The 13973-nt window shown below is 55.3% G+C and overlaps 1 protein-coding gene across 2 annotated transcripts; it reads right to left on the bottom strand.

Annotated features, from left to right (window-relative positions):
* Positions 1-1584: 1584 nt before the first annotated feature.
* Positions 1585-12973, bottom strand: ACKR3 (atypical chemokine receptor 3). 2 transcript variants are annotated; one of them, XM_042950632.1, is made up of 3 exons: positions 12890-12968; positions 12549-12630; positions 1585-3451 (listed from the first exon to the last, which is right to left on the bottom strand). In XM_042950632.1, exon 3 carries the CDS (start codon positions 3423-3425, stop codon positions 2337-2339), a length of 1089 nt encoding a protein of 362 aa, XP_042806566.1. In that variant the 5' UTR covers positions 3426-3451; positions 12549-12630; positions 12890-12968; the 3' UTR covers positions 1585-2336. The 2 variants fall into 2 exon arrangements, with proteins under 2 accessions (XP_042806566.1, XP_042806567.1); XM_042950633.1 differs by lacking the exon at positions 12549-12630 and having other exon boundaries at positions 12890-12973.
* Positions 12974-13973: the final 1000 nt, after the last annotated feature.

Genomic DNA, 13973 nt, shown 5'->3' with positions numbered 1-13973 from the left:
AGTCCACCGTGAGCGTCTGGGTGAGCCGACATGCCCAGGGGGCTCTCCTCTATGGTAGCAGTCCCCAAACTCACAGGTGAGACAGGGGCTCGTGGCCCGGGTCCCTCCTTGTGTTGGCAAACAGCTCTCTGTGCAAATCAGCCTTAGCACAGCTGGAGGGGGAAAGGGCAGCTTTGGGGAGCCGGGTCCCCCTCTCAGGTCCTGCCCAGACGCACCTGCCTGCTGAGGTCCCCACCGTTCTTGTGGCCCCATAGAGAGCTGGTGAGGGCACAGCAGAACTGGCCATTCTGAAAGTGCTCTCTCAAGCCACCCGTAAAGCGGGTTTATTTGGTAATGCACAGGCCGACAATGCATTCATCGCGTGGTCTCAAGAGGGTCACAGATTGGGGCGCCTGGGTGGCTTGGTCGGTTAAGCGTCCGACTTCGGCTCAGGTCATGATCTCACGGTCCGTGAGTTCGAGCCCCGCGTCGGGCTCTGTGCTGACAGCTCAGAGCCTGGAGCCTGCTTCCGATTCTGTGTCTCCCTCTCTCTCTGACCCTCCCCCATTCGTGCTCTGTCTCTCTCTGTCTCAAAAATAAATAAACGTTAAAAAAATTAAAAAAAAAAAAAAAAAAAAAAAAAGAGGGTCACAGATTGGTTTTGTCTTTTAAATGAAGAGTTTGCCCTGTACACAGGAAGAGAAAGCAGGGCCTAAAACCACAGAAAGCGGGGAGTCTGGGTGGTTCAGTGGGTTAAGCGTCCGACTTCAGCTCAGGTCATAATCTCATGGTTGGTGGGGTTCGAGCCCCACGTCGGGCTCTGTGCTGACAGTTCAGAGCCTGGAGCCGGCTTCTGATTCTGTGTCTCCCTCTCTCTGTCCCTCCCCGGCTCACACTCTGTCTCTCTCTCTCTCAAAAATAAATCAACATTAAAAAAAATTTTTTTTAAAAATTGGATGCTCAGAGGGGCTCCTGGGTGGCTCAGTCGGTTAAGCATCAAACTTCAGCTCAGGTCATGATCTCACAGTCCGTGAGTTCATGCCCCACATCAGGCTCTGTGCTGACAGCTCGGAGCCTAGAGCCTGCTTCCGATTCTGTGTCTCCCTCTCTCTCTGCCCCTCCCCTGCTCACGCTCTGCCTCTCTTCCTCTCAAAAATAAATAAACATTAAAAAATTAAAAAAAAAAAACTTCACAGGGAAGTGTCAATGGGCTATGTGACATGTGGCCCTGAGGGCACACACCAAGCCACACACAAAGTCCCGGGCCCTGGACAATTCTGGGCTGATGGCAGGTGAGAATCTTCCGGCACGCACGTGGCCTCGAAGGCTACACTGACCCAGCATCTCCTTTCCCACAAATATACCACATGACATTTAAAAAAAAAAAAAAAAAAAAAAGCACGAAATGTTTTTCCTTTTCTATCACCGCCTCCAAGCTGACCCCTTGGGTTTTGCTTTATGGTAGCGTTCTTGTTTTAAACACGTCAGGCCGACGTAACATGCAGCACAGATGTGTCGTTATTACCACACACACACGCCACTTAAATGTCACACATGTTTTTAAAACTGAGACTCAAATGCCTTTTTAGGAAAAAAAAAAAACTTTATTAAAAAAAAAAATAACTTACAAACGGAGAGAACTTTCTGGAATAAGACCGCTCGCTTTGTGCACAGCGTCGCAGCCCGGGGCAGCTGTGCTTTGTTTCGCCTTTTTCACGTATTTTTACAACACCCATAAGATCACAGACTGCATGACAGAGTCGTTTTGTTGTTCCATACCCCAAAGCACCACACAGATATAAAACTATCGTAAATAAAGCCTTTCCGCCAAGACTGGCGTATATTTATATACTTATATATTTATAGATATATCCTTTCAAACCAGCTAACAATTAATGTCATCCTTAGTCAACACGGAAGTCAAACTAGTCTTCAAACTACCACGCTCTGAATACAAGTCAGCGTTGTGCCTCCCGTACGACATTTAAAATATATTTAAACTTTCAAATACGTTTATCAGGTACACCGATAGTGAGAAAATAAAGTCTTAAGATTTAAATACAAATCGCCATAGAAAACCTTCGGGGAGCACGGAAAGTCCTATGTTACACAAGTGCAGGCAAGCCCATCCCCGCGGCAGGCTTGGGCCAACAGGCCGGTCACAGCTGCGTGAGGAGACACCGCCAGGACGCACGGCCGCGTGCCAGCCGCCACGGCGGCCCGTGGCACACGCTCCCCTCTTCCCGCCACTCGGGCGCCCGGCCCCGAAGCCCCCTGGCCGCGCGCTCGGGAAACGACGCATCCCGGTGCCGCGTGGAAAACGGGCACCTTCGGTCCCCGGGACCCCGCAGGGCGCGTCACTTGGTGTTCTGCTCCAAGGCCGAGTACTCCGTCTCAGACACTCTGGAGGCGTCGATGAGTTTGGTGAGGCCCGTTTTGGCCGAGTACTTAAAGATGAAGGCCTTCATCAGCTCGTACCTGTAGTTACGGTTGATGAAACTGTAGAGCACGGGGTTGACGCAGCAGTGCACCAGGGACAGGCACTGTGTGACGTGCAGGGCCGTGAACAGGAAGTTCTCCAGCTGGCAGGTGAAGGGCAGGTAGTGGAGGATGGAGAAGATGTCCAGGAGCACCACCACGTGGTAGGGGAGCCAGCACACGAGGAAGACCACCACGTAGGAGAAGATGATCTTGCGGCCCGTCTGCTTCTCCTGGTCGCCGGACGCCGAGATGGCTCGGGCCAGCAGGCAGTAGAAGACGGCGATGACGCAGGAGGGGACGGCGAAGCCCAGCACGACGGAGACCAGCTCCATGCTGATGAGCCACTCCTTGACGCTGTGCTCGGGGTAGAAGGAGCGGCAGTAGGTCTCGTTGTTGGACGCCGACGTGACGGTCTTCAGGTAGTAGGTGTCGGGCAGGGACACGCAGAAGGCCAGCAGCCACACCAGGGCGCAGACGGTGCGGCGCACCGCCTTCTTCCTGCGGCTCGACGTGCCGGCGAAGTAGGTGAGGGACAGGTAGCGGTCCACGCTCATGCACGTCAGGAAGAAGATGCTGCCGAACAGGTTGATGGAGAAGATGAGGTGCGTGATCTTGCACGTGAGCTCCCCCATGGGCCACTGGTTGTGCTGCACGAGGCTGACCACCCAGACGGGGATGGTGACCACCACCCACAGGTCGGCGATGGCCAGGTTGAGGATGTAGCAGTGCGTGTCGTAGCCGGTGGTCTTGGCCTGGATGGTGACCCAGACCACCACGGAGTTGGCGATCATGCCGATCACGAAAATGAAGATGTGGACGAAGGCCAGCGTGTACAGCAGAAGGCTTTTGTTGGGCATGTGGGGGCACAGCACCGTGTCCACGACGATGCAGTCGCTGCCGTTGCACGGCCAGCTGACGTCGGAGAAGTTCCCCGGTTCCGAGTAGTCGAAGAGGTGCAGATCCATGGTGCCGAGGGCAGGAAGCAGACGGCCTACACAAAAACCACACAAAGAGAGATGGAGCGGAAGAGCGGCTTCGTTAGGGAACGCCGGAGCGCCAGCCCACGTGCTTTTCCGGCGCTCCGTAAGCTCGGCTGTCCCGCTCGGGCTCGGTGGCGGCTTCCCAAAGAAAGGACAAAAGCCAGCCGCCGTGACGGAGCTCTGCACCACCTCCAAGAAAAACCTACCCGGAATCTTAAGCCCACGTGGTGCTAAAGACAGCAAGGGTGGCCGCTGTCTCTGTCTTTTCACGGCTGTGTTCTCAAGACGTCAGCAGCCCGGCCGCGCCCATGGGGTGAAATCAACACGGCCCAGGGGCCAGCGAAGCGTCTGACAGCCCAGGCGACGCTGACGGCTCGCTCATTCTCCGCGGAGGACAGCGGAGCCGTTTTCCCCACGTCCCAAAGAATGGCAGAGTCGATCAGTCCCTGGCAATGCTGCATGACCAGGGTCCTGTGCTGGGGTCTTAATGACAGCGCTGCGGATTCCCTCCCCAGTGTGCATCAGAAGTGTGACTGACTCGGTGCTTCTGACCTTCCTGCAGCACGCGTGTGTGTCGGCCCGGGTCTCAGGCCGCCTTCGCCCCGCGGTCCTGACGACCATTCGGTACGCAACGTCCTGCAGCTCGGGCGCCTGGGTGCACCCCAAACCCGCACCCCCCGTCCCCGGCTGGGCCGCGCGCTTTTCAACTAAGGGCAACCAACCGGCTGTGTTCCCTTCTTTTATTTATCCAACTGCTTTGGGAGCGGCTTGTGCCAAGACCCGGAGCACAAAAGTCACCACCTGCCACGCTTCTGGGGGGCAGACACCTGTCTCCACCGTCTTCCCTGCTGACCTGGGGATCGTCACCATTTGCACATCCATAGAGGAATCCCGCTCCCAGGTACCACGGTGCCTAGACGTGATTTCTCCCAAAATGCACCCACCGTGAGAGCTGTCAGGGGCTGTCTTCTATGGGTGACCCCCCCCCCCGCAAACCTGAGGGTGCTGAGATCCCTCCAGGACCCAGCCCCGGGACAGCAGCCCCACTGTGTGACCGTGGGAACAAGGGCGACCTGCTGAGAGCCACCTCACAGAGGAAGGTGTTTGTGCTTCCTTCCCGCATGTCACGGGTAATGACCCACCCCGAGTCGAGCCTCTGTGCCAAGTTCATTTACAGTGGACTCCAGGTCACCTAGGTGATCTCCCTGGAGGATGCACAGGTCAGTACTCAGGTGGCTACGCTCACGGTATGAGGACACACAGCCGGGAAAAGCACCCATCCCGAGACCAGACCTTCTTGGGTTGGAATCCTGACGCTCCCCTCATGGGCGGTTAACTTGAGACTAGTTAACCTGTCTTCCGCTGCACTGTCAGGGCACCAGAGCCATCGCGGAGTCACCCGGGCACCAAAGGGCCCAGTGCAGAGTCTAGCACATAGGGGACATGCTCTGCAAAAGTCCACCCCCGCCCCCTCCCAACCCTTTAGCAAAGGTCACAGCCTCCCTTAATTCTTGGTCCACGTTTGAAACTAACTCTTGCCGCCTAAGTAATTGCCCGTCCCTGCCTGGAAGGGAAGGCAAAGGTGCACAGAGATGGGCGGGGTGATAGGTTTACCTTCCAGATAAATGAACAGAGTCCCTGACAATGAGACATCCCACTGCCTCCCAGGACTGACTACTTCCTCAGCCTCGAACCCACAGCAGGTGGATCTCAGTTAGTGGAGATCACCAGCAGATTCCCGGGCACTTCTCCTCTGCGGGTTGAAAGTGCCCCTTGGTCCCCCCGTGTCCCTGCTGCTAAGGGGAGAAGGCTGGGCCCCCCGTGAAGTGCCCGCAGCCAGGAAGCCTGGTGGTCCTCAGAGCAGCCCACCAGGAGGGTCCCCGTGCCCTGCGACCACCAACTTGTGCAGGACCAGACCCACAGCAGAGGACGGCATCCCGGGAGACTCAGCACGACCAAGTTTCAGACAAAGAAACTCCTCGCGTGACCAGACTCCGGACCACCTTGTCTTAAGAGGCAGCTCGAGGACCCCCACGGGACACGGGGCAGCAGAAGAGACAGGGGTCCCTGACCCACTGGGTTGGCCTTAGGGTGGACAGCCAGCCCCAGACCGTGCCTTGAGGCCACTATTGCCACGTCCCCCTGGCCACTAACCTGCCCGGGACTGATCCTCTCCACCCCGACCCCTGAAGCCCCCGATTCCAGAACAGAACAAAGCAAGGATTTCAGCTTTGCTTCCTTCCTGGTTCCAAGGCGGTGACCCCTTCTCCCCCCATTTCCCTAAAATGAAACACATTCTGCAGCACGGCCTAGTTTATAAGGTGCTTTCGTCTCATGACCTCATCTGACCCCAGAGTCCCTGCAGAGCAGAGGACCCCTGCTGGAGGGCAGAGGAGGGCGGGAGCCGGGTGGGGCTCCCTCCTCCACCTTCACCGCTACAGCCCTGCAGGGCCTCAGCAGACACGCCCCGGAGCCCCAGATCTGGACTGTCGGCGGGGGCCAGAAAGGAAGGAATGCGCCCCAGCCTTTGTCACCGTGACTGGGTCCAAGCCCCCCCACCTCTCTGCTCACCACAAGGAGACAGTGGGCTCCCGTGCCGTCCAGTGGACAGGCGCTGGGCACTATTCAGCGTGCACAGCCATACCACACAGGGCGGGAGCGTATGAGAAGCCACCTGCCTCCCACGCCCTGCTCTTCTGGACCCTCTGGGGCTCCTGCCAACCATCGCTGTTCCCAGAGCTTGAGTTGTGGCCAGAGAGAGTGCGGGCCCCATCCCGGGTTCTTCCGCCTCTGCCCTCTGAGCAATGAAAACCTGTTGTAGCGATCACGGGTCCTCCTAGGCCTTCGTGGGGTACACCACCCAATCCACGTGTCCTCTGCCTGCGTCTGGGGGGACACAGTACGGCTCTTCCAGCAAAGGTTGATGGGCTGAAGGGCACAGCAGAGGCTTCGAGGCCCCTGGCTAGAGCGAGAAAGCCAGCTGGCCCGTCCATCACCGATCATCCACCACCACTCGGCCCAGGAGCTGAAGGCGGGGCCTGTGCCCTGACCACCCGCCTCCGGGGCACCCGCCTCCCAGGCACCCCCTCCCAGGGCAGGAGGCCCCAGCGGTCAAGAGAAGCAGGGAAGCACAGCAAGGAGATGAGACCAACTAGGAATCAAGCCTTCCACGAATCTAAACGGGGCCTAAGGAGAGTAAAAGGCCTCACCACAGCTTAGCCTCTGGTCATGCGGGTATCTTCCGTGCATTTGGCTTTGGAAACAATCAAGGGCCGTTTCCAGAAGAGAATATGATCTGACAAAGACAGTCTGCATTTTCTGTCAAATGCTGTCCCCCGCAAGGCCTGATGACAAAGCTCCCGGCAAAATCTGAGGGTGGAGAGGGCCGGGGAGGGGGGTGCTGATGAACTACAGGGGCCACTTTAACGCCCAGCGTGTCCCACACCAGCTCCTCAGCTGCCCTCCAGCAAAAGCTGGAGGTCACCTCGGCCGGTACACAGACAGACAGACTGCATTCCACATGAACCCCGGAGGCTGTGCGCTCCCCGTCTAAGCATCAGGCCTCTGAGCCAGTCTCTGGTCTGTCTGTGCTGGGAGGCAGCGGAGGTCTGATGACACCCGGACCTGCAGGAGACCCCTCATCCCACCGGGACCAGTCACCTTCTGCTGTGCACAAACCAGCAAGTCCTTTCCCGCCAGCGTGGGGGCCAGAGCTTGGGAAAAACTCCCAGGGCCAGTCAAACCTGCACACTGCCCACCTCCCTGCGGACTCAGAGCCCCGAGGCCGGAGGGTGAGACCCACTTCGACACCTAGGTTCACACGTTGCTCCTCTCGAAAGATTCAGGAGTCCCCAACTGCACGAGCAAGCGTGTTTACTGAAGCACTATTTGTTAGCGAGAAAATTGGAGACAGCGTGGATGTCCATCAGCAGGGGCTGGTTTGTCAAAGCGTCCACCTTCTGAAATATAACATAGCTCTAAGAAAAACGAAAGGGACCCTCCTTTAGGAACACGGAAAGTTACAAGGTAGCCCAAGTGAAGGCGACGTGCCTGTGCCTACGCGGCGCATAATCTCATTTGCGTCCCATAATCTCATTTACGTAAAACAGGAGCAAAAGGTGGGTGTGTCTTTATATGCAAATACACGTGCACAAAGGCCACAGAAAAAAGATCTGGGATAAGTATAAAACTTTGGCAGGCAGCACAGGGGGAGGGGACGGAGGGGGGATTGTCGATTTGACTCTCTAAACTTCTGTGCCACTTGAAATTTGACCTCGAGAATTATGTACATTCAGGAATGTTCCACAGACCAGTAAAGGCTCCCTTTCCATTCTCCTGGACCACGGAGACCCCACTGACAACAAAAAGCCGGACTTTTCACTGTACGTCCCCTTGTCCCCAGCACTCACTGAGTCTTAACTGACCGCTCCTCTCCCCTGGGGTCACTTTCTATGGACCCTTGGGGGTCACCTGTCCCACACCTGTACTCAGGGACCATCACACTTCTGCCATTTCCCTATGGCTGCGGAGGACCCGGTGTCTGTCTGGGCCTCCCCACCGGCCTGGGGTCTGCAAAGGGCCTCATCCACCACTCCTCTTCGCTAGTGGTGGAAAGGTTCCTCTTTGTCGATCGGAGGACTTTTCTGGGAGATGAGCCTCTCCTATCTCAGGCTTATTATTCATCAACCAAGTATCCCAGACAACGAGTGAACTACAGCCAAGTGGCCCGAGGCATTCGTCTGGATCCAAATGGTCCTCCTGAGCTCACCCGGTGAGCTGGGGGGTCAAGCCAGAATTAGAAGTCCCCAGGGTTAGTAGGCAAGGGGTGGCGGTCAGCCTGCAGTAAACATGTCCTCTCCTTGGCCGAAAGTCAGTCCCTCCACGACGGAGACTGCCAAGTGTTCCGGCAACCGGCTGGCGTTCGCCAAAACTGCCTCCTGTGTGTTTGCAAATTCCCGTCCCAGACCAGGAAGACTCTTCCCGACCCACCCCTTGGCTGCTCCTGTCCCAATGAACGCATCCCGCTTCTCCCTCCTCGTCCGCCACCCAGGCCACAGGTCTCCGTTCTGTGTCACTGCGTTCACTTCTCTCCACATTCTTCCTGCCCAAGTCCCGCACCCCCGACGACGTCTTCACCTTTTTCCACCACGGCCAGCACAATGCAGGGGCTCAACGCACTCACGGTCAGTAAGTCAGCGGGGTTCAGCAGGCTCCGCCACGCCCAGTGATGCGACGCCATCCCTGGGAATGGGAGTCCAGAAGATTCTGAGGCCCTCATCGAACTGAGACAAACATCAACGCTGTCCAGGCCCCCAAATCTTTGTGGAGCCTCCTCTGCGAGGGGCAGTGCTCTGGGGCATAACAGACCAGAATCACCACGCCCCGCCCCCCAAGAACTTGCCAGTAACTGAGATGGGCAGCAAGGTGCGGGATTTCCCCTCAAGTGGCTTATGGGGGCCTTCAAGGAGAGGGAAGGCGTGTACCAATGAGGCACCACGAAGAGCATCACTCACTTTGGCTGAGGCCACCCTCCCCGCACGCGAAAGCTGGCGCAAGACTCCGTCTGGGGCAGGGGTGCAGGGAGCGAGGGGGTCAGGCTGGGCCAGTCCACCAGGAGCCACACGGGTTTTGAGCAAGGGAGTGGCTTGGGGCAGAAAAGGCTTTGAGGGCAGGGGTGCCACAAAGCCGGGAGAAGGCGCACAGCCGGGTGCTCTGGTGGCCGGGGGCAAACAGGCGGGGAGGAAGGCGCTCCCCGAAGTCCCCAGTGGTGCAGGTACGATTTCACAGGCCAGGCCAGGGCTGGGAGGCAGCAGCTCGGACCCTAAGGGGGACCCTCCAGCCCTCGGGGCTCTTTGGGAGACCTCTGCCTACGGGTGACCGTTTTTATTGGCTTTCTGCAATTTGGGATCTGTGTCCCCCCAGGACAGAATTTCACAGAGCAAGTCCGCGACGTCCAGATCCTATCACCCTGTTCAGCCTCCTTCTCTGCTGAACCTCCGCAAACCGAGGCCAGGCCAAGGGACCAGTTGATCTCGGTTTGTGGCTCAACATCAGCTCTCTTCCCTTTCGCAACTTTTCCAGAGACTTCATCCAGCGGGAGCTGTGCTCTGGCCTCCTTGCCAAAGTCCCCCCCCCACCCCACCTTCCCGCACAGCCGGCACGCGGTCCGCTAAGGAGAACCCGCACTACCTCTAAAAACGTGAGGCAACGGCCCAGCGCTGAGGTTTGGGTTTTGTTTGCCCCTCGGTTTTGGTGTTTTTACCGATGCTGCATTACATCCAACGGGGCAGTCCAGGAAAGCTCCGGCCCTGGCAGGCTCCCCGCGGCCATCTGCGAGGGCTGACAACAGATTGGGGACTGGTGGGTCCCCCAGTGCCAGGCAAACAAAAATAATGCTGTCTTGACTGCCCGTTCAGTCTCAGACGGATACTTACTTTACACACGTAAGGGGCTGCTCTACGTCAGCAGGAAACTCAAAGGTCATAAAGAGAGAGTCAAGGAGAAAGAAAGCTTCCTACCCTGATTCAGATCTAGGCCACCTACCCCTGGCGGCGGGGGGGGGGGGGCGGGGGGTCCTCACCATGCTTCCTGTTAACATGCGGGGTGGGGTATCTTCATCCACCTTTAAGCATTTGGGGGAGAAAATGAACCCCCACATCCAGAAAGCCCATCTGGTCTATTGTGCTCAGCTGCCCACAGGGAAACAGGGCTGTGCCCAGAAGGGCAGATCCAGAGAGCCCCACGTCACAAAGGCTGCCGTCTGGGTTGGCCGGGTGTAACCAGAGCCTTAGTTCCCACCCAGCTCAGGACCTGGACGAGGCAGTGGGAGGTCAGCCAGGCCCTCGGCCAGACACAATAGGGTTCCCAGGAGAAGGCGACTCAGTCTTAAGGCTCTGCTAATAAAACTCAGGGAAGATCCCCACAAAGGTATCTGTTACAGCAAGAAAATTGGAAGACGCTGTCTGTCTGGCCGACACGGTCCCCCACGCTGCCCACTGCCCTTTGATCTGTCCCTGGCCAACAGCTGTCCAAAGTCACCACTGAGATACTCAAGTCCCTCTACCCTTCAAGAAATCCATCAAGTGTTCGAAATCAGACAATCCCCTCTTTTGTTCCTTTCCTATTCTTCTCTCTCTCTCTCTCTTTATCTCCGCTTGCTTGTTTTTACTTTAATAGAAAATGTGTGTCCCAGGGCTCTGATTTTCCAGACGTGAGAAACACTGGACGTGACCCAGCCTCCGGGTTTCTTTCTACGCTCTACCCACGTGCAGGAAACTCAACGAGAAGGCGTTCTGACACCATTCTTGTTCCGAAAAGGAAAACTAAGTTCAAACGCTGTGCTTTCCAGTTCCAAATTCCATTTGTGCCCTGCAAAACCACGGAGAGAAAGCTAAAGTCCTCAAGTCCTGAAGGGTTTTTTTCCCCAGCTCGGTTTTACTCTTAGGGTTTCTAGAGTGTCCGTCCGCCAGCCTCAGGTCCGAGTAACCTCAGCCAGCTCCCACATGCCTCCCCGAAAACAGAAACCCCTCTGCCCCGATGATCACACAAAAAGCCACTGTTCCTGATGAAGTAGGTTTTTTTGTTTGGGTTTTTTTTTTTTTTTTTTTTTTTTTCCAATCCAGAAAGCCTATACTTTGCCTGTTCTGGGTCTGATTAGAAACCATAATACCTTCTCAACTCTCCCAGGACTCGCTGTTAATAAGGGAAAAACTCACCTCCAAAGTCCTGACTCAGTTAAGCACCGTCATGCTGCCTTGGCCACACTTTCTGGAACTTTTTTAAAACTATGACTGCAATGCATGCCCCTCTAAAAAACCAGACAGGCAGCAAAACACAGGCGTTTCTCAATTTTCTTTCGCCCTTCCACCCCACCCCCACCCCCACCCCCCCAGCCCCAGGAGGCTGTGTGGCATCCAGCTCCCGCACATTCAAGTGTGCATGGCCAGAGACCCGGAGAAAAAGAGCAAATTGTTCCCAAGCTAGAGCGCCTATGTGCAACTTTGCTTTAGAGAAAGGCTCTGCATCTGGGGAAGCTTGCTCCTGACGAAAGGACAGGCAGTTTATCCATTTAAAAATCTATAGAAAGTTAAGCACAGACCCCAGCAGCCTGCCCTCTCTTTTCTAGGCAAGCCTATTCGACCTCCACATTTTCCTGGAATAAATAAAAGGACACAAAGGCAGCATCTGCGTTCAAAAAGAAAAGAAAAAGTTACCACATTGAGACTTTGCAGAATGAAGTTTCAGGGGATGTCAGCTCACCGAATCCCTTCAAAGAGCCATAAACCATGTCAGGGGGGCCCTCTGCCACTCCTGGAAAACCTAGTGATCCTGTTGTGAGCAAGTGAATTGGGGGGGGGGGGGTGGAGAAAGAAGAAAAGAAAAAAGAAAAGAAAAAGGAAAGGAAAAGGAAAGGAAAGGAAAGGAAAGAAAGGAAAGGAAAAGAAAGGAAAAGAAAGGAAAGGAAGAAGAGAAGAGGAAAGAAAAAAGAGGAGGAGAGAAGAAAAAGAAAAGGAGGGGAGGGAGACAGCCAGTCTGACTTTTACAACTTCTCATTCTCTCTGGAAGTTACAAGTCTTGGCTAACCACCCACCCTTGACCTCACTCCAAAGTTCTGCCTGCCAGTCACCCCTTGAATCTTTATGCAAGCTAACAATATAGAACAGCACTCATGTTTTACCCGAAGGGTACATTTAAACGACAAAATCCTAGACTTTTGTGTGTGTCTTTATTGTTCTCTAGTTGAAGTTGGACTTACCTTCCGAGAGCACGGTACCTACTCAGATTAGATCAGCAAGGATGCAATCAAGACACCAGAAGACCGGGCTGCATTTAACATTCACCCTCCCAGCTTCCCCGCTTACAGGATCTGGTAATCCCCCAAAGCACCGAACTCGAGCACGTTCTGGAATCCCACAGTTCAGTGCTTCACTTGAGGATGCCTCTTAATAAAGTGTACGTCTTTCTGGAACTACAGATTTCCTGCCAATTCTATTTCCCCACTGGTATCCCGGCACGAGAGAGGTTAAGCGATGGTGCCAGGCTGTTCCCTATGCCAACTCGGAGCCAGCCGAGCGGACGGTCTGCATTCTTGCTAAGCTCTCCACTTACCCGAGCTTCAACACCCACAGCAGCAAATCAACACCAGATTCCTAAAGCCAACACACCCACGGAGCGCGCCGTCCACCAGTGCCTGAGGGAAAACGGCCCTTTTTACTTTCTGCAGCCCAAAGGTGAAGCCCCACGTTAGCACCGCGCGTTGCAAAAAAAGCAGCCCGTGCAGCATGCAGCCCGTGCTTTCGGAGACCAGACCTGCACGCCCCGGGCAACCGTCAGTCACAGCGATGCAAAGAGAGTCCTCGGTAAAAAGACCGCTCGGCTGAAGAGCAGAAACCCTGCCCGCCTTGCTTCCCTTCCTCTCCCGGCAGGGCTGCCGCGAGCAGCTGCCTTACCTCCGGGCTGGGCTCCGGCTCACTGCTCCCCGCGCTCACCGCCTCCGGGCCGAGCAGTTTGCAGGACTGAGCTCGCCGGCTGCGGACCTGCGTTATATACACTGCAGGAAGGCGCCTCTAGGTGGCAGCTTTGTAACCCGCATCTCCCTCCCTCCCTCCCGGCGCGCGCGCCGCCCCCTCCTGACACACACACGTGCAGGGACACACACACGCACGCCGACACGCACACACACGCGCATGCACGCAGGCACGCGCGCACACCCTTCTCGTAACCCGCCCCGCCCATCTCGGGCGCAGCTCTCCCACCCCCTCCGGCGCACTCCTGGGAAACCCCAGCCGTCCTTGACTTGCAAAGTCTAAGGAGGCCACAAGGTCCAGACCCCACGGGGAAACATATGTCAGCAAAAGGAAAACTGCAAAGACACCCCAGCGCTTTGCAAAATCGTCAAATATTTATCTGGTCTCAGGTATATCTTTAATAATCCCATTACCACCAAGAGTTCCTCTGAATGCCTCTTGGCCCTAGGGAAGACTTTGTTCCCAAGACAAATTGCTCTGACCTTCTGAACTTCGGTGTTGATTTATTTGGCCTGGGTTTTCTTTGTTAATTCCTCCAAAACAGAAGTAACAGTTTGGGTATGAGCAATTAATCAGCACCATTTTCTGTGCCCTGGGAGTGGGGGAAAGGGCTTTTGAAATAGATTTTAAGAATTTATTCGGATAGTTTTGTCTGTGAAGGATTTTAGGTCCAGAGTCCTTGAAACTCTAAGCAAAATGGTGTTCCCGAGTGCCTACCCAGTGCCAGGCACACATTAGGGGTATAATAAATGTCTTCTGATAAGGTCTTTTTCTGAAGTGAGTTTAGCAAGTGCTTTATTATGATTACTGAAATCCGCATTCTCATCAAAAAGCGTAGAGCTTAAGTTATGCCCATGGGGAATTCAACCGAAGAAAAACCAACCATTGAACAAGGACGTAAACTTTCACTTTTAAAACCATGCTCACTGAGCTTTTTTCCCCCTAATGTGCAACAGCGTGTGACTTTTGGTTTGCTTTCTGCTTCTTGTGGGGTTCCCTAAGGGCA

Source organism: Panthera leo, chromosome C1 (genome assembly GCF_018350215.1).
Source record: "Panthera leo isolate Ple1 chromosome C1, P.leo_Ple1_pat1.1, whole genome shotgun sequence".
Lineage (NCBI taxonomy): Eukaryota > Metazoa > Chordata > Mammalia > Carnivora > Felidae > Panthera > Panthera leo.
The sequence above is the reverse complement of the archived record's forward strand: the minus strand, read 5'-3'. Positions and strand labels throughout refer to the sequence as shown.

Coding starts and splice junctions, on each gene's coding strand:
- ACKR3 (XM_042950633.1), bottom strand. CDS start 3,425: ATGGATCTGCACCTCTTCGACTACTCGGAACCGGGGAACTTCTCCGAC.